Source organism: Watersipora subatra, chromosome 7 (assembly GCF_963576615.1).
Source record: "Watersipora subatra chromosome 7, tzWatSuba1.1, whole genome shotgun sequence".
In the NCBI taxonomy this organism is placed as follows: domain Eukaryota; kingdom Metazoa; phylum Bryozoa; class Gymnolaemata; order Cheilostomatida; family Watersiporidae; genus Watersipora; species Watersipora subatra.
The window spans coordinates 31,067,651-31,089,302 of NC_088714.1; the positions used below are offsets into that span (position 1 = coordinate 31,067,651).

The 21,652-nt window shown below is 36.4% G+C and overlaps 2 protein-coding genes across 2 annotated transcripts in view; both read left to right on the plus strand.

The window, feature by feature from the left end:
* The window catches only part of LOC137400667 (ryanodine receptor-like), a 167,140-nt gene extending 158,514 nt beyond the window's left edge, over positions 1–8,626 (plus strand). The window contains 7 exon segments of the mRNA XM_068086999.1: positions 1,046–1,240; positions 1,918–2,040; positions 3,545–3,706; positions 3,925–4,081; positions 4,493–4,557; positions 5,095–5,195; positions 7,890–8,626. Coding sequence (XP_067943100.1) covers positions 1,046–1,240; positions 1,918–2,040; positions 3,545–3,706; positions 3,925–4,081; positions 4,493–4,557; positions 5,095–5,195; positions 7,890–8,043 — 957 coding nt within the window. The 3' untranslated portion in view covers positions 8,044–8,626.
* On the plus strand, positions 8,143–21,235 carry LOC137400668 (antifreeze protein Maxi-like). The gene is made up of 2 exons (XM_068087000.1): positions 8,143–8,219; positions 20,380–21,235. The coding sequence occupies exons 1-2, from the start codon at positions 8,143–8,145 to the stop codon at positions 21,233–21,235; spliced, it is 933 nt and encodes a 310-aa protein (XP_067943101.1).
* The last annotated feature ends 417 nt before the right edge of the window (positions 21,236–21,652 follow it).

Genomic DNA, 21,652 nt, shown 5'->3' on the forward strand with positions numbered 1-21,652 from the left:
CATTTCTCAATCAAGCACTTGGACACGCTGTCACCGTACCAGTTGTTTGCTAATAGTAAAGCATAAACAGCCTTGTGTAGTTTCTCAATTTTTTCAGTGCATTCTGAACAATTTTCTAAAATTATTTTACTATTTTAAGGATGAGCTTGCACTAAATGTTAGTAGTTTGTATTAGACAGTATGAGTATTGTTCTATCAGTTACGATTATTTTTGATGTTTGAGGTGATCTGACTGTCAAGATGTTTCAAGATTAGAATCAACAGAACTTGATCGCAGTTAAAACACTCGTGAGGGAAATACATTCGAAATAACATAACTAGTTGCTATTGTGCTATAGTTGATATCGGTTATCGCGTTCAAGTTGCAGGGCTAAGTGTTTCTATTCTGTCAGTCAAGTTACAGTGTTAAGTGTCTCCATTCTGTCAGTCAAGTTGCAGCGTTAAGTGTCTCCATTCTGTCAGTCAAGTTACAGCGTTAAGTGTCTCCATTCTGTCAGTCAAGTTACAGCGTTAAGTGTCTCCATTCTGTCAGTCAAGTTGCAGCGTTAAGTGTCTCCATTCTGTCAGTCAAGTTACAGCGTTAAGTGTCTCCATTCTGTCAATCAAGTTGCAGCGTTAAGTGTCTCCATTCTGTCAGTCAAGTTACAACTATTAATAGATGTCATAATAGCACTCACTTGAACCTGAATGTTTTAACCATGATCAGGTTTTGTAGATTTTAATCTTGAAACATCCTGGTAGTCAGATCACCTGAAACATCAGAAACAATCGCAAATGATAGAAAAATACTACGGATACTTTCTGATACAATCTACTAAAATCTTGTGCCAGCTCATCTTTAATGGATCTTTTACTCTGTTTATTGACATTGGGTTAAGAAAATTGAAATCTTTTTAGATGTTTGATTTCAATTGTAGTAAAAACATCAATGGAACTGTCTGCTTCCTACTGTAGCACACCAATTATGTAGTTAGTTGAAGTTGTAATCAGCGCTCTAATTGAGTTTCCATAACTTCAATGAGCTCTCCACTGTGAAATTTTATAGGTGAAGGTGAAGTACTCAGAACAGTTTGATCCTGAAGAAATCAATGCTCTGCTAGCGATAGAAAAATCAGACGGAGGAAAGGCGAGGTTTGAACCAGAAGTTAAGAAGAGTTCGAGTGGAATTCTTCCAGCATTTATGTCTGACGTTGACTGGAAGTACGAGATCTGGAAGTGGGGAGTTATTCTCTCAGATAATGTATGTTCAACTGACTCAAATCCTTCAATTTATAGTTGTCTTTTTACTGTGGTGCATCTAAACTCTAAAGGATACCGTATGCTTCTTTGTTGTTTCAAATTTGTTCACAAGCAGTTTTGTGTCGAGTTGGAACTAGTATATACTATAACGTTATGCTCATAGTCACTCTATATGTTACTGTAACATTTTGTTAAATGGTTAGGTACTTTTTTACGTTTTAGTAGTAACATTTCCTTGTAGAAACCACCAACTTTTGCCACATGTTTGAGCATAAATTTCATGAAAGATGCCTCAAGTGTATATATAAAATAAAGTATGCCGGTCATCAGGTAATTTAAAACTCAAGGATAACAAGATAAATGAAATACAGATAATAAATGTAGATAATACATGTATTATTTAATTTTCACAAAAGTGTAATTTAAGTTTATATTTTTATGGAAAATACTTCTGAGAAAAACCTTCTATCGATGATGCCTTTTACAAAAGCCTTTATTTTAAGCTCTGAAAAGAATTTCGAACAGTTAGTTACGTTCTTCAGCATAGTTATAATGATAGCATACAACTGTTTCTTCAACTGTGATTGGTATGATTGAGATGACAATGACTCTGGACAATAAACGAAGGACGATGAACTTAGCAATGCATAGAGTGAACTTTAACCTTTCTATTTGTAGAACTTCCTCTACCTTTCTTCGTATCTCATATTCAGCATCATCGGTAACTACAATCACTTCTTCTTCGCCGCCCATCTTATGGATGTAGCCTTCAGCATCAAGACCCTGGGCACTATTCTGCAGGTAAGACTTCTTATAGCGCTGAAGATTTCACATGCAGATGAAAATGTTTACAGTCCACACATCTTATTTAATACCCAAAGTGCTGCTCAAGGGACTGATCAACAGCTCCTACAGTTGCATATTCATTAGCGTATTGAAAGTGGCTAAAAACTTTAGGTTTTTGATAGGACTAGTAGAGGTTAGGTTACTCTTTGCAGATGTCTGAAGTAACCAGAATGTCATTTGAATTTAAATTTGTTGTGTGAAAGTTCTTTTGCTCAATGAAATCATCTCAACTATAGTTACTTCTAGCAGGAAAATAAACTTTATATACAGTATCAGCTGGTGACGCATTTAACCAAGAATATATTTCTCTAGTTATTTTATGACAAATACTGGTCAGCAAGGTATTAAAATTAACCATGAATTCCTAAGGTTTTTAATATTCGTATAATATATTAATGTATCTCTTTGTTTGCTAAACTCCGTGTCTAGTTACATGTATAGCAATTAAAATCTCGCAATGAAAAATTCATGCGGCACAAGATCTGATCTCAGGAGCTCCAGATCTAGAGGCAGCGAACTTAATCATTACGCTATACGAAATACAATGGATTCTTAGGACAAATAGTCATTACATTGGTTAAGATACTCACGCTAGAAGCACTAGCATAGGGTTAATAACTAGTGCTGTTAACCGTTATGCGTAACAATTGTTAAGCTAGCCCAAAATGTGGGTATTATTTTAGTAAAAATTTTAATACAGATCTAGCTTTCAAGGTAAGTTACTCCAATTCATTAGATAGTTATTCTATTACTCGTGCAACACTGGGCATTCAACTAGTAATTCTATATAATATAATTGTAAAGTTTTATAATGGATTTTTGTCTCTGTAGTCTTGCCAGTAATGATCATAGTTTTGTATAAGCTGTATGAAAACCTTTTTCTCTGAAGATAATTTCTCTTTTCAGCATTGCATGGTCACGTGTTTTTTTATTATTTTTTGGCCTTAAATAATCAATTGCCCTCGAATAATCTTTTGTCTATAGATTAATCCTTTTCCTTGTTTAAGTAGTCACTCATTCATGCACAATTTTTTGTCTTTGATATTCACTTGTTTGTGACTCATCACTCTCATTATTATTCGTACCTGAAATTTAGTCTAACCATTTTACTTTTGCGTCTGTTGATGTGAATGAGAAATTCAAAATTTTAAATCTGTATAACCTTTGCAGTAAGCAATACGTCATATAGCCAATGTATCACTGGATGCTTAGGACAACTCTACACTAAATGTTGTTTATATCACTGACAAGATACCAATATACCTTTAAAATATGTTTTTACTTTACAAAAAAGATTATACAGAAAAAATAAATAATAAATAATAATATCATATAACGAACAAACAAAATAATCAAATTAATTTATTTTGCATACCTTATTTTGTCCACAAAGCCATGCGTATATGGAGTTATTCTGCCACTTTCTGTCACCTGTTTACAGCAAGCCTACCTGTTGTAGTCGGTGACACACAATGGCAAGCAGCTTATACTGACACTCATGCTGACATCTGTTGTTGTCTACATCTACTCAGTTGTGGCCTTCAACTTCTTCCGGAGGTTCTACACACAGGAGGGAGAGGATGGTGATGAGCAACAGTATAAGTGCAATGACTTGCTCACGGTACATTAACCTTGACCTCATTTGTGTCATCTTCATGCGTATAGTGGATCTGTCTTCTCTCTACATTTAGTTGCTTGTAGATTCCATCATTTTTGGTCACAAGTCAAGTTCAAACCCTAAACTTTTCTGACAAACTCTAAACTGTTTAAGACATTTAGTTGTCCCCTCATAATCGTAGCTGCTTGTAATTATAGTTATGGTGCTATAATGTTTTGCAGTGCTTTGTGTTCCACCTTCACACCGGCGTGAGGGCAGGAGGCGGAATTGCTGACGAGATAGAGTCAGCAGATGGAGATTCGTATGAGGTCTACAGAATTCTTTTTGACATCTCTTTCTTCTTCTTTGTTATTGTTATTCTTCTCGCCATCATTCAGGGTGAGTATTTTTCAACACTTTTCAACACAGTTCAAGAATCTATTAGTATGTTTGCTTGCTTCTTTGGCTTAGTCTAAAATTAGTAGCTTTTCATCTCTTTGCAAATTTATTGAGTTTCATGGCACTGGGTTCAAGTTTGAAATGTGATTTAGAAAAAAATATACTAAGCATCGCTACCCTCACTTTACAGACCTCGTGTAACATAACTCTACACACCTCATGCGTATATACTATATATATATTTATTTATATATATTTATTTATTGTATTTTCTATAACTCTACACTCATTAAGTGTATATAGATATATATATTTGTTGTTGTATTTTCGATAACTCTACACACCCTACTATTTTCTGTTTTGGTAAAGTCGAAGTTATACAAAAATACAAGCAATGTTATGTAATTTCAGGTTTGATTATTGATGCATTTGGGGAATTGAGAAGTCAGCTGGAACAAGTTAAAGAAGATATGGAAGTATGTCTATTATCTTTGCTAATCATTGCTGCCAATGTTCATGGCTGACTACTCTATCATCTTTGGTCTTCAATCAGTTATTGCGCCTGTATTATCTTTGCCCTATGCTGTAATTCAATACCTAAACCCATAGCCTGCAATATCAGATTGTATGCATTTCTTGTAGTGCAACAAGTGTTATCTTATTATCCTTTTCTGTTGCATTATGTTGCAATGAAGTGTACCTTCTACTATTCATTTATGATGTTTTACTTGAAAGTTAAAATTAAAATTTATCTTGTTCATCTATAGTTTCATATTTTTCATTTCTCTCTTGTGCTAGGGTACAATAGAGTATAATTACTGTAATCTCTTTATGGTTCATAATTTGTTGCATCATTAAACTACTGAAAATTATAGTTTTCAGTACGGCTAAGTAGGTTCATTGTCTACTTTACATTCCTTAAAGTGTTTACGTTTGATGCAGTCGAGTCATAGAAATTGTGGTAGAATGGTACACCCATTGAAATTGTAATCTCTTTATTTTTCATTTTTTAGTCAAGCTGTTTTATCTGCGGTATTGGAAAAGACTACTTTGATGAGCAGCCTCATGGCTTCGAGCGGCACGTAATGAAGGAACATAACTTTGCAAACTACATGTATGTATAACTATGATATCTCCTTATTCCAGCGCTCAGATCACTACAGATTCATTTTTGTTTACATATTGGTACATTGCCTCATTCTACTGGGTGAGTTGATGGTACCTTTGTCTGCAAACAAAGTTTTATTGATCACGCCTAATATGGACAATTTAATGCTTTTATTGTTGATATCGGGGTCTATTTATACTTTTAAAGATGTGGTTGCGTCAAATTTGAGTTGATTTTAAAAGAAAGTATTTTTCTTTGTCTATCAATTGATATGTTGTTTGTTGTGTTAGGCGATCTCATTGTCAAGATACTTGAAAATTAAAATTAAAAAAAATTGATCGCGGTAAAACGCTCAAGCCAAAAAAACATGCCTAGACTTGCCCAAAATGCTGTAACGCGTGATACAACCTGTCTCTATCTCTCTTATTTACATCGGCTATTGCGCTAAAAGTCTAGTCCTACGCGGTTCTATTGGCATATATTTTATCTTGTATTTGCTCATGTTTGCTAGAATAAAATTTTAAATCCAGCTACAGATACATTATTATCAATGTCTCAAACGCCTCAAATAAGGGAAATTAAAAACTGGTCATATTAGCTTCCTCTAAATGCTGTGTAAACATCTTAGTACCGACTACCAATTCTGCCGGTCTCCGATAATTATGTCAAACTAAGTAGAATAAGGTCTTTGTATCGGCGCAGTTCCGTCACTACCATACCGGAAACTAGTTACTAAGTAAAATAAGCAAGCTGCGTATTTGAAAAGAGTATGTGGCGAAACCAACTGCGTCCCTAAAAGTGATGTACATTGTATAGTCAACGTTATCGAGTCATTATTGGTATCAATTTGTAGAAAAAAATTTACTGGTCACATTTGATTAGTTGATTCAAGTACTAAACGAATAGTTGAGCTATGCAAGAGTACCTGTCGATACAGCTCTGATTACACTTCATAAATCCATCTATCAGACAAGTTGTCAGCACAGGTGTCAACGGGGCTATGTTGTATTCAATGTTCTGCAAATCCTGTTTTGCATCATCTTCAACAATATTATTTTATTATATAATTTTTACAAGCAAAAAATGTTTATCTCTGCATAAAGCTTTTATTAGAAATATCCATCTAAGCCGCAGCCACTCACATAGTGTCAGCTCATACAATAGGACAAGTTCATCTACAGCAGCAAACTCAAACAAAACATCATGGTTTATGCAGCACACATTCAAGTCTCTTTCCTATTTATGGCAGTTTCCACACTGACAAAGCCGCTTCGCTGGTGGGACCACATAAACATATTGTAATAAATGAAACAAATGCAATAAATATATGTCATTCATAGATATGTCATTCTAACGCGTATCTAGTGGACTCTCTTCAGATGTATCACTAGTTACGTCACGAATGAGGCACCAGCTGGAATCTGAGCTCTTTGAAAAATGGCCTCATTCAAACGCATATATCTCTGGACATGGTTAGTCTACAAAGACAAAAATGGCACCAAATTGTAGCTGATGTTTTAGCCTTTCATTGGTTTTAATTTTATTAAATCAACCTTTTTGACGCAACCACATCTTTAACATTGGCAGCAACATATCACATCGTATATGGTTCTACTAAATATCACATATCTGGTTCTACCAAATATTACATTATAAATGGTTCTGCTAAATATTAAGTTATATTTGGTTCTACTAAATATCACATTACATCTGGTTCTACTAAATATCACATTATATCTGGTTCTACTAATTATCACATTATATATGGTTCTACTAAATATCACATATCTGGTTCTACTAATTATCACATTATATCTGGTTCTACTAATTATCACATTATATCTGGTTCTACTAATTATCACATTATATCTGGTTCTAATAATTATCACATTATATATGGTTCTACTAATTATCACATTATTCATGGTTCTACTAATTATCACATTTTATCTGGTTCTACTAAATATTACGTTATATCTGGTTCTACTAAATATTACGTTATATCTGGTTCTACTAAATATCACATTATATATGGTTCTACTAAATATCACATTATATCTGGTTCTACCAAATATTACATTATGAATGGTTCTGCTAAATATTAAGTTATATTTGGTTCTACTAAATATCACGTTATATATGGTTCTACTAAATATCACGTTATATATGGTTCTACTAAATATTACTTTGTATATTACAAATTGCTTAGAATATGTACAATGTATGTATACAGGGATATTTATATAATTAAATAAGATGAAAGTTCAAGTCAAGTTTAAAACAATGTTATCAGCAGTAGTTTTATATTACAAAGCAATAATCATCAGATTATTGTGATGTTTATTGCTTTTCAATATGAAACTACTAGTAATAAAATTGTTTTAAACTTGACTTAAACCTTCATCTGATGTTTGGACAACATAAAAAATTGTTTGCAGTGAAACGGATATTCTCTGAAGAGCTAGCATTAGGAGCTGCAGTACACTTATGTAAACTGCTTCTGAACAATTTGTAAAAACTACCATAATTCATCTTCAAGTTACATGAACAACCTTTCATATATTCTAAAACTGTATTTCTGAATAGTGGTTGGTCAAACCCAAGGTGTTCGGAAGCATTTAAAGATGTTTGGCTTGTTTTTAATACTTTATTGATGCCCTTTGTAAAACATGGTAAACTGTAATTGTTGAACTTTTGTAGGTTCTTCCTAATGCACTTAATTAATAAACCAGATACCGAGTATACAGGCCAGGAATCTTATGTTTGGGAGATGTACAATAACAGATGTTGGGATTTCTTTCCTGTCGGTGACTGTTTCCGTAAGCAGTACGACTCCGACGAGACAGCCAGTTAATGAGCTGCCATCCAATACCAGCATATTATAGCTACAACAACAGCTTATTCACATTTGCTCAACGTCTGTTGTGATGCATCAAGCAAGACTTTACCAAGCATGGAATCTGCTCTAAATGATGAAATCAACGTAGGAAATGAGTTTCATTTGTGTAGAACTAGTATTATCTCACTGAAGTGTGTATGTTGATCATACGCTTTACAATAAGGTGTTTGTCAATCCCTGCTCCGAGAGCTCTGTTATCTATCTTTTGTACAATTTATGGCTGTATTAATCATTTTATTTGTAGGAGATATTTTTTGTGAAGTTTTGCCATGACCACTCGATACCAATCCCCTTCCCCTCATCAATGTGCATATATATTTGTAGTTATTTTATTAAATCATATTTGTTTGACACAGTCTGTCTTTAGCGAGATGAGTTCGCTATATTATTGGAATAGCATTGCCAAAGCTCATCACTTAACCTTACATATTTTTAGTTGTTTTTGAGGTTTCGTTTGTAAAGTTTAACAAATATCCCTATTAATTTAATACATTTATATTTCCCTCGCAAAATAAAACAACCAAGCTGTGCGCCAGAACTCGGCTTCTTTGTTGCACTTATCCGTGAAATTTTAGTAAGGACATCTCTTTCAATGAATGTATCCTTTTTCCAAGATTTGCGTCATTCCCTTAGTGTATATTTGCAAATAGTAAATATGCATTTACTATGGTGTAAATCATTTTTCTGCGCATTAAACCATTTTTTACTATGGTTTAATTCATTTTTTCTTGACTTGTTTTACTTTTTTTTAAAATGTAAAACAAGTCAAGAAAACCATATATGGTGATTTATGGTGCTTCAGCAGTAATATCCTTGTTGGTCAAGTAAGTGACACTCAGTGTTGTTGAACTAACGATATACAATTGTATATTATTGTATTATACCTTACTAGAAATTCCCCTGTCATACAGCCCATGATCAAAGTGATATTGGAAAAAAGAAAAGGTACTGATGGTTGAGAAATGCAATGTTAGCAGTCAAATGGCACTGCAGTGCAATAGGATAACTGCAATGGTAGCTGTAATGTACTGGGTGTGGGTGTTATTATGTACAACAAACGGCAATAATGGAAGGAAAAGATTATGTTTATATCTCTCTCCTTGCAATAGGAGAAATGCAATATTAGAAGTAAAATGCACTGATATTATTAGAATAATCAATATTATTAATATAGTAATACAGTAATAATAGAAAACCAATGCACAATTTTGTTTACATTTCAACTCATCATAGCTAACAATATCAAGAAGTTGTGATATTTATATAAATTTTTAGAAAATCTATTTAACAAAACTATTTAAAAAAATAATAGCAGTAACATATTACCCATCATCGATGTTGTTAGTGACTATAGACTTCAATAGTCATCCAAACTTATAATTAAATATTGTAATAATCTTATGAGAATCGTTAGAAAAAACTATCATTGTCATTTCCTTTACTTTCACTGCGTTGGACATCAGTTAGAATACCAAAGTACTCAAAAGTGTCTAAAATGTCAGTTACTTTGAAATCGGCAAAAATGAAACGATTACATTTCAATACTCCTACGTTAATTACAGGAACCTTCGGCAATTCGACAATGCTATAGACTGGTGAAATGTGCACGTTATTTTTTCGTGAAATGCACACGACTTAATGGTTCTATTCTCTGTCGCTCGCCGTTTCAGTTGCCGGTCTTAATTTTGATAAAAGTAAAGCTTGGCAAGTTTTAATAACGATTTTGGGCCAAATTAATCTGTCTATTTGTGTATAATCCGTTTAGATGGGGAAGTTTTAAGATACTGTCGACACTTTTCAAAGACTTGGTAATATATTCAAATAGGTTTATATGCGTTGTGTATCATTATTATACTTAAACGACTCTACAAAAAAATGGTTAAATTTGTTGATGAGATTTCGGTACAAGGGTTTGCGACGTTGTTGATGAATAATTTTCGTGAGTTGTGTGCACATGCATTTATCATAAAACTCTCAAACATTTGCTCCGCTCGTTTGGTCGTGGGATAATTATTATATTACATAGAATTGTATATTGCGCATATACTATATATTATATGTATACCATATATAGTATATGTATTATATATATAGTATGTATGTATAGTATATATATTCACAATTTACAATTCTATATAATATAATGATTATAAGATATAATACAATAATATACATTCTATCTCATTAGTTCAGCAACATATATAGTCTGTACTATATCTGTATATATATAGTCTGTACTATATCTCTATATATATAGTCTGTACTATCTACTATATAAACGGCGATCGTTGTGTATCTGTCTGTCCGCTTTATAGAGTACCGTACTTTTTCGACTATTAGCCGCTACTTTTATATAAGGGCGTGTCTATTCTGTGGTTTTTTCATCACTAGGGCGCATTAACGGGAATCTCCGGTTAGTACACGCCTTTATTATAATACGTAACCTGCTATTTATCGTAGGGATGGACGATAAATACTGATATGCTAATAGTATGAGTTGTATTCTCGATATATTGAGTCACCGATAACTCCCAAATATGAACAGTATAAATCAATTATATGGCGGTCTTTTTTTTCGATTCGATCGTTAGTTAGTAATCTTTTATTTTGCTGATAACAAAATAACAAAAAGCCTCTATTTGCAGACATATTATCCAATAAAACGGAAACTGTAGAAGAATCCTGAATGCAAGATATTAGTGAACAATTCATATTTAGTTTGAGATTATTTGTGTAAAAGTTAAAAGAAAATTTACATGAGAGGATGACTTCAAATAAGTAATGCAGGATAGCTTATACAAAGATAAATTGATTGATATGTACTATATACAAGGGTTCAGGGCTGAAGAGTAGATCCTCTATGAGTATTGATTGTGGCAAGATTGTAACAGATTCGATCGTACGAAGCAAACTTAATTAATATGAGTAAGTAGTAAAATTAAATTAGTAGTAAATATTAGTAGTGAATTAAATAAAATTTACTACTCTTTAAATAAATTAATGAGTAGTAAATTACATCTAATTAATATTTACTGCCAACGTGTACCGGGAAGGTCATGTGAACATTTGTTTCTTGCAACCACTAGAAAAACGCTGTTCTCTATCTACTATATAAACGGCAATCGTTGTCTGTCTGTTTGATTGAGTGTCCGCCTTATAGAGCGGTCTTTCCTTTTATCGTCGTACGAATTTCGGTCGTACGAAGCAAACTGAATTAATATGTGTAGTAACAGTAAATAAATTATAGAGCGGTCTTTCTTTTTCCATTCGGTCGAACGAAGCCAACCAAACTAATATGAATACTAAATATTGTAACTTCGTAATATGGACTATTAGCCGCTACTTTTCGCTGACGATTTGAGCCAAGCAGCTTATATAAAGGTGTGGCGATTCTGTTGTTTTTCTTTCACCGCTCGGGCGCATTAACCGAAATCTCCGGTTCGCACGCTTTTTAAACAGCAAATTTTCTGCCGTGTTAAAAAGCGCCTTCCTGAGTTCTGCGGCCTATACAAAGGTGTCTATACAGCTATACAAATGTACTATTTATTAAATAAAATAAATTAACGAGTAGTTATTTACATGCAATTAATATTTACTGCCAACGTGTACCGAGAAGGTCACGTAAACGTTTGTTTCTTGGAGCCACTGGAAAAACGCATTTTTCACCTACTAAATTTCCACATCAAAAAGGTAAGTGTTTCTTATACGATGTTGTATTGTATATGAATTGCCACATCTCCACTACTTAATAACGTTGGATTTGCCGCTGTTCGTGATAGTGGGTCATGTTCATTTCCTTCAGCAGCCGAGTTACTAATTTTTTTCCAGCTCTGAGTAGGCCTACTGTAACTTACTATTACAGAACTTTCACGAGTACTCCGAGGGTTGCGATACGCTATTGTGAAAAGAAAGAGCAGCTGCTATCGACTTACTGTCACCCTGCATCAGCCATGACCAGCTATACGTCGCCTGCTCAAAAGTAGGCACACGCCGAAAACTGTTTCTTCATACGCCCGACAGAAAAACCAAAAATGTTGTCTATCCCCAAGTGTTGCGTTGAACTAAGGGAGAGAGAGGGGGAGAGAGGGAGAGAAAGGGAGAGAGAGGAGGGGGAGAAAGGGAGAGAGAGGGAGAGGGGGGAGAGAGGGAGAGGGGGGAGAGGGAGAGAGAGGGAGGGAGAGAAGGGGAGAGAGAGGGAGAGAGCGAGGAGGAGAGGGGGAGAGAGAGAGGAAGAGAGAGGGAGAGGGAAAAGAGAGGGAGAGAGAAAGGGGGGGGGGAGAGAGGGAGAGAGAGAGGGAGAGAAAGGGAGGGAGAGAAGGGGAGAGAGAGGAAGAGCGAAGAGGAGAGGGGGGAGAGAGAGAGAGAAAGAGGGAGAGAGAGGGGGAGAGAGAGAGGGGGAGAGAGAGGGGGAGAGAGAGAGGGAGAGGGGGAAGAGGGAGGGAGAGAGAGAGAGAGAGGAGAGAGAGGGGAGAGAGAGAGAGACGGAGAGAGGGGAAAGAGGGAGAGAGGGAGAGAAGGAGAGAGACAGATGTAACTGCATATTTGGAGTTGTTTTACAGTATGAAAGCCAACTCTCAATAAACCTTATGCTGCCCGTGAATCTGTTACTGTAGGCGGGTAATGCAGCTAGTATCTGTATATATAGTCTGTGCTATATCTGTATATACCAAAATATATACACTACTAGCTGCATTACCCGCCAATGGGATCAGATTCTTGAACAGCAAGAGGTTTATTGAGAGTTGTCTTTCATACTGTAAAACAACGCCAACTATGCAGTTACATCTGTCTCTCTCCTTCTCTCCCTCTCTCCCTCTTTCCCCTCTCTCCGTCTCTCCCCTCTCTCTCTCCCCTCTCTCTCCTCTCTCTCTCTCCCTCCCTCTTCCCCCTCTCCCTCTCTCTCTCCCCCTCTCTCTCCCCCTCTCTCTCCCTCTTTCTCTCTCTCTCTCCCCCCTCTCCTCTTCGCTCTTCCTCTCTCTCCCCTTCTCTCCCTCCCTTTCTCTCCCTCTCTCTCTCCCTCTCTCCCTCTCCCTCTCCCTCTCTCTCTCCCTCTCTCCCCCCCTCTCCTCCTCGCTCTCCCTCTCTCCCTTTCTCTCTCCCTCTCTCTCTCTCCCTTAGTTCAACGCAACACATGCGGATAGACTACATTTTTGGTTTTTCTGTCGGGCGTATGAAGAAACAGTTTTCGGCGTGTGCCTACTTTTGAGCAGGTGACGTATAGCTGGTCATGGCTGATGCAGGGTGACAGTAAGTCGATAGCAGCTGCTCTCTTTCTTTTGACCATAGCGTATCGCAACCCTCGGAGTACTCGTGAAAGTTCTGTAATAGTAAGTTACAGTAGGCCTACTCAGAGCTGGAAAAAAATTAGTAACTCGGCTGCTGAAGGAAATGAACATGACCCACTATCACGAACAGCGGCAAATCCAACGTTATTAAGTAGTGGAGATGTGGCAATTCATATACAATACAACATCGTATAAGAAACACTTACCTTTTTGATGTGGAAATTTAGTAGGTGAGAAATGCGTTTTTCCAGTGGCTCCAAGAAACAAACGTTTACGTGACCTTCTCGGTACACGTTGGCAGTAAATATTAATTGCATGTAAATAACTACTCATTAATTTATTTTATTTAATGAATAGTACATTTGTATAGCTGTATAGACACCTTTGTATAGGCCGCAGAACTCAGGAAAGGTGCTTTTTAACACGGCAGAAAATTTACCGTTTAAAAAGCGTGCTAACAGGGGATTTCGGTTAATGCGCTCGAGCGGTGAAAGAAAAACATCAGAATCGCCACACCTTTATATAAGCCGCTTGGCTCAAATCGTCAGCGAAAAGTAGCGGCTAATAGTCCATATTACGAAATTACGATATTACGAAATTACGATAATTAGTACTCATATTAATTCGGTTGGCTTCGTTCGACCGAATGGAAAAAAAAGACCGCTCTATAATTTATTTACCGTTACTACACATATTAATTCAGTTCGCTTCGTACGACCGAAATTCGTACGACGATAAAAGAAAAGACCGCTCTATAAGGCGGACAGACAGATAGACAGATAGATAGACAGACAGACAACGATTGCCGTTTATATAGTAGATCAATTTGTAACATGAGTATATATATATATATATATATATATATATATATATATGTAAAATCATGCTACAGACAGTACGGTTTCGACTATTGAAGCTTCACCAGGACAGCTTAGAGTCAGAGAGCCAGCAAGGGAGATAACTCACAATGCTAATGAGAGTCAACTTCCTGCCATGAAACAACTAATTTGCTTCACAGACAATAGCTGTGAGGCAACTTAGTCACAACAGTAGCTGTGAATTAATTGTCTTTATATTGGTAAAACTTACGCAATCTTTAGCAGGGTTTGCGATTTCTCGAAAAATTATTAAGTTTTGTCATTATATAAAAAGCTCCAGCAACATTAAACATGAATAGACGTGCAAAAATCAATATAAAATGATATTCATAAAACAAAATTATAGAATGCGAACAAAAATTTAAGTTTGAAGTTTGCTGAAGTTAACATATGAGTTAATAAATAACCATACAAATTTTTATTCAGTTTCATAAGGCTTCCGAATTGATTACCCAAATAAACTATTTCCTTTGAAGAACATTCAAGATCTTGACCAAAATTTTTGAAGTGGTCGAAAATCTCTGATAGGAGCTCACTTCCAGCTACAGTTTCTACCTGCACATTTATGTTGATGTTAGCCATATCATATCCTTTCATATGTGAAGATTATAATCAATGGATATTTACTAGATATCGTTGGATAAATAAGCCAATAATTATTTGGATAATTATGAGGTTTATAATACAAAACTTCTACTTTAAAAATGTTGCACTTTATGGTGTTTTGGTTAAAAAGAATTATAGTTCGATTGAAATTTTTTATATATTTAAGTTTATAGTTCAAGTTTATAGAATGAACAAAGCATATTTTGTTATTGCTTACATTTAAGAAGAAATTAGCATGGGCTCCTTAGATTAATTCACATTCAAAATTTGCAGATCATCCAGCTAAAGCCAGAGGACCAAAATCAGATTGTTTGAGGCTAAGCTGCCATTGAAATGTTGGCAAGCTAGTAGTTTGCTAGCTTTCTGTAGCAGTAAATTAAGCTGTCTGATAGAGTACAAAAAAGTTCTTCAGGGCAAAAACTCAGGCCTATCTTCTCATGGCAGAATAACTCCTGCTCAATTCAAAGTTGCGCATTATATCGACAGTGTGATTAGAATGAAGCCACATGACCTTCAGGTAATGATCTGAAAGCTTTTGCCATTAGGCCAATAAGCATTAGGCATTTTGGCTTATTGCTAGTTCATTATAAAACCCATTACAATTAGCATTTAATACTTTTATGTTAAAACAGTTTGGTCAACTACAAACTAAATGCTCTGTGCTGTATAACCCAACATCTGCTAAAACATACATACACGACAAGTTTTTGTTGCAAAACTAATGCAACATTAAATACCGACAGAACTACAGTCAAAAGACCCGGTTTAATTTATGGTCAAAGATTCTGAGCATGTATTAATTCTATTGACTTTAAATCCAACTCACTTTAATTGTGGAATTTTATCTCCCACACCCTATATCTTAACTCTTGTAAAGAATTTTCTGAGACCGTTAACTCTACAAGCAACCAAACTACTTGAGTTCGACAGGCAATCAATACATATTTCTCACAATATATAATGCTGCAGTTCAAAGTATGCGACGATCACCTGCACTGTATGAGACTTCTATGTGCTTTGCTTGACTGCGCTCATTCGTGCTCATTCGCGATCAGTTTGTACATATCATTTTGGTAAGCTCCACCCCTTGACCGCAGAGGCCGACTCGGTGATAAGCCAGTCCTCTGTGGCTGACTGAGTGATCGACACGGGCATCACACTTTTGGTTGAGTCAGGGACAAGCTCGGTCTTCCTAAGGTCTCGGCTGCTGTTTCTCCCACCCTGGAGGGACCAAGCCGCTCTCCTGGACACTTCTCGGTATTTCGGGCGTGTGGTTTTCTCTCAACTTCGGGTCCGATCATCTACTGCTGTCACACTAGAATTGTAATCTTAACTCTTTACTATAATAAGAGCTTTGTCTGTTCATTCGTTCTTTCGTTTGTTCACCTGCCCAAAGCCATGCTCAAAGCTCCAGGAAAAAAAATTGGACCACACAGAAATCAAGCCTGGATATTCAGCTTAAAAGATGGGGTTGCATCAAATTTGAGTTGATTTTAAAAGAAAGTATTTTTCTTTGTCTATCAGTTGATATGTTGTTTGTTGTGTTAGGTGATCTCAATGTCAAGATATTTGAAGATTAAAATCGAAAAAATTTGATGCGGTAAAAACGCTCAGGCCAAAAAGCATGCCCAGACTTTAAAAAGAGATGTAACGGGTGATACAACCTGTCTCTATCTCTTGTAATCACATCGGCTGTTGCGATAAAAGTCTAGTCCTACGCGGCTCTATTAGCATATATTTTATTTTGTATTTGCTCGTATTGGCTAGAATAAAATTTTAAATCCAGCTACAGATACATTAGTACTAATGTTTCCAACAAGGAAAATTAAAAGCTTGCCATATTAGCTTCTTCTAAACGCTGTGTAAACATCTTAGTACCGACTACCAATTCTACCGGTCTACGGTAATTCTGTCAAGCAAACCATATAGAAAAAGGTCTTGGTATCGGCACAGTTCCGTCGCTACCCGCACTAATGATATACAGCCTCCCAAAAGCCCCGCCCACATGATGCCCATTGCCTATCCTCAGGGAGGGGCTGTATACCATTTCCCACACCAAAAACTAGTTTCTTACTAAGTAAAATAAGCAAGCTGCGTCTTTGAAAAGAATGTGTGGCGAAACAAACTACATCCCTAAGTCATTTACATTGTATAGTCGACTGTCAACGTTATCGAGTCATTACTGGTATCAATTTGTAGAAAAAAATTTACTGGTCACATTTGATTAGTTGATTCAAGTACTAAACCAATGGTCGAGCTATGCAAAAACGCCTGTCCATGCAGCTCTGATTACACTTCATAAATCCATCTATCAGACAAGATTTCAGCACAGGTGTCAACGGGGCTATGATGTATTCAATGTTCTGCAAATCATGTTTTGCATTATCTTCAAATATATTATTGTATTATATAAGTTTTACAAGCAAAACAATTTTTATCTTATAAAGCTTTTATTAAAAATATCCACCCAAATCGTAGCCACTCACATAGTTACAGCTCATACAATAGGGCAAATTCATTTACTGCAGCAAACTCAAACAAAACATCATGGTTTATGTAGCACATATTCAAGTCTCCATTTCCCATTTATGGCAGTTTCTACACTGACAAAGCTGTTTCAGCTGGTGGGACCACATAAACATCCTGTAATCAGTAAAATAAATGCAATAAATATATGTCATTCATAGATATGTCATTCTAACTCGTATCTACTGAAAGCTTTCAAATTGGGAGTTAGATAGATTGCGAGTGTAATTTTAAAAATGAATAAATGTTTAAAGAATAAAGAATTTTTCAAAGAATAAATGTTTTAAAGAATAAATGTTTAACAAGCATAAGTACGCCAAGCCAACGATTCGAAGCTTTGGTTCTGGAAGTTAAAGATGTGCATTGATCAATCGATTTTCTCCATTTTCTACAAGTGAGAAGTGAACATCTAAAGTCACATCATAAATTTAATTTACTAGCTAAAACTACCAAAGAAAGTTTGAAGCAAATATAGCTAGGTGAAACGATAAAAAATTATAAAACGATGATTGATGATAGCAAAAAAGTTATTATTCTATTAATTAGTAAATGCATTCGTGAGTACTCAAAGTATTACCTTTAGTATATTCATCAATCTAAGCCATTGTATTGCTAGATGCTACAGATTAAAAAGAAGCCATCAAGAACTCACTGTGCGTCCTTATCTCGCACGCGTGCACAGGAAATTACATTATAACCTCAAACAGGAAAATATAATCTGAATGTAAACACAACAATATATCTATAGGAGACTCAAAGTATTTACCTCCATTCTCCTATTTTCCTCTAAAACTTTAACCACCTGATGCCCAGAAAACTCATACTCACCTTCGCAGTAACTTTACAGTAATTTTTACAATTCTGTTGTTCGTCAATCAAACGTGTCGATCAAGTAATTCATTAAAGTACCGATGTTAATTAATTTAGTAAATTTCGATGTCCATGCCATATAATAATAGAGTAAAATCCCTAAATTTGAGATCACAAACAACGCGTTTTATGAGTGATAACATTTATTATGACCTATATAAAAGTTTCGTGCTGATGATTGGCTAATAAAATTATCGTATATTTATCACTCATTGACTCTTTTCTGATGTATCACTAGTTACGTCACAAATGAAGCACCCGCTGGAATTTGAGCTTTTTAAAAGATGGCCTCATTCAAACACATGTATCTCTGGACAGGGTTAGTCTACAAAGACAAAAATAACCTCAAATTGTAGCTGATGTTTTAGCCTTTTATTGGTTTTAATCTCACTAAATCGACCTCTTTGACGCAACCATATCTGGTGTGAGGCACACTACTAACAACATCACTTTGCTGCATTATAGAATAATAGTGCAGATAACTATTACACACGACGATATCTCATGGTGCAAGGGACTGCGAGCGGGCTAGTGCTGTATATACATTTAATCACAAGCAAAATCCACTTTACCTATTATACCTAAACTAAACACTGTCACAAACCTAACACCTTATTCAATAATCAAAACATGGTACAAGCTAACATAAGGAAAACCCAACTTTAAGCCAAGCTCTGTCTGTGTATTAAATGTGGTGGTTGTTTACAAATTTTTTTTAAAGAAGAATATGTCATAATAAGTATGACAGATTAATCATCAACTGTTCCTCCACCTTTAAAAATTTTAATTTGCGTTTAGGTTGTTTAAAAGCCTTGAAGTAGTGCTAATCTAAAAAGTCTTTTTGAATCATTTGTTTTGACCTCAAAAACTGTTGACCAGTCGGTGTATGCATGTACATATTTGCATAACAAAAATACGATGCGCAGACTAGAACACAAGCTGATATACATAACTTCAAGTAAGCCAATATGTAGATTCTAGAGCAGATTCAGAATCTGATAAAAATATCTTAGAGTGAGTCAATATTCAGATTCTAGAACAGGCTGGTGCACATATTTGGCAAAGGTAAATTAAAACTTTAATAGTCATTTAACTTGTTTTGCTTTCTTTTTTAGCAATTTTTGCATTACACTGTACAAACATGCGCAGCACACTTGCGTTAAAACTCTTCACAGAACAGATTGTATTCTCAATGTAATAAATTAGGTTGTACTTATCTCACTATAGCTTGTATAGTCCCACGACCAAACACGAGCGAAGCGAGTGTTTGGGAGCTTCATAATAAATGCATATGTGCACACAGCTCCCAAAAGTATCCGCCAACGACCAAACCCAAACCATTGTACCGAAATTCCATCAAAAATTTAACCATTTTTCTGTCGAGTCGTTTAAGTATAATAATGATACAAAACACATATAAACCTATCTAAATATGTTACCAAGTCTTTGAAAAGTGCCGACAATATCCTAAAACTTACCCATCCGATCGGATTATACATAACTAGAAAGATTATTTTGGCCTAAAACCGTCATTGAAACCTGGCCAGTCTTTTTAATCAAAATTAAGACTGGCCAATAAAATGCCCGTAAAGCTGTGCGACAGATAGAACCATAAAGCCGTGCACATTTCATGAGAAAAACGTGCACATTTCACCAGTCTATGGTAAAGTCCAATTGCCAAAGGTTACTGTAATAAACGTATACTGTTTGAGGCGTAGACCAATTTACAGGTACGAAAATGTGGTATTCAGTTTATCAGCCTATGTTTTTTCATCCAACTACCAAAGGTTACATTAAATTATTTAGAACATTAGCCAAATTTCTTAACATCTTATGTACAAGCTAGGGCCGAACTACAATGCCCCTTTATGACAAAAACATTTCTTTATTTTGCTCCACTTTGCAGAAAACTTTTAAACACACATGAATGCTAATGCTTGCTTTCTGTTACAGATCGCTGTCAAAACCATTCTACATTCAACACAACCAACTTTCAAACTGTGTATATTACACAGCAGCTTACCATTTTACTTCTAATATTGCATTTTTCCTATTGCACGAAAGAGATATAAACATATAGTCCTTTCCTTTCATTATTGCTGTTTGTTGTACATAATAACACCCAGTACATACATCGCGGCTACCATCGCGGCTACCATCGCGGCTACCATCGCGGCTACCATCGCGGCTACCATCGCGGCTACCATCGCGGCTACCATCGCGGCTACCATCGCGGCTACCATCGCGGCTACCATCGCGGCTACCATCGCGGCTACCATCGCGGCTACCATCGCGGCTACCATCGCGGCTACCATCGCGGCTACCATCGCGGCTACCATCGCGGCTACCATCGCGGCTACCATCGCGGCTACCATCGCGGCTACCATCGCGGCTACCATCGCGGCTACCATCGCGGCTACCATCGCGGCTACCATCGCGGCTACCATCGCGGCTACCATCGCGGCTACCATCGCGGCTACCATCGCGGCTACCATCGCGGCTACCATCGCGGCTACCATCGCGGCTACCATCGCGGCTACCATCGCGGCTACCATCGCGGCTACCATCGCGGCTACCATCGCGGCTACCATCGCGGCTACCATCGCGGCTACCATCGCGGCTACCATCGCGGCTACCATCGCGGCTACCATCGCGGCTACCATCGCGGCTACCATCGCGGCTACCATCGCGGCTACCATCGCGGCTACCATCGCGGCTACCATCGCGGCTACCATCGCGGCTACCATCGCGGCTACCATCGCGGCTACCATCGCGGCTACCATCGCGGCTACCATCGCGGCTACCATCGCGGCTACCATCGCGGCTACCATCGCGGCTACCATCGCGGCTACCATCGCGGCTACCATCGCGGCTACCATCGCGGCTACCATCGCGGCTACCATCGCGGCTACCATTCATACTAATATTGCATTTCTCAACCAGCAGTACTCTTTCTTTTTTCCATTATCACTTGGTTCGTGAGTTGTATGACAGAGGAATTTCTAGTGAGATAGTTGTTCTCAATATACACAGACTTCACTGTTTGATCAGACTACATTGACAAAATAGCATTAATAAATAACCAAGCAGATCAGAATGTATATATTAAATAGTTTGATTTCTTTGCAATTGTGGTATTTCTTCATGCTACGACACTGCTGTTTGACAAACATGTGGTAGTGAGAAACGACTTTAAAACGCATACCATAACCTAAATAAAAAGTAATGTGTAATAAATTACAAAAAAACTTTATGATATTGATAGCTATTACTAATACCTCAGAGAGATCTCCGAGCCTGCTAGGCATATATAGTTAAAAGATTCATTGTAGGTTGAAAATTTTATTTAATTAAACAAAAATGCAAAGAAATCTTCTCTAGAGACAGTTCAATTCTTTC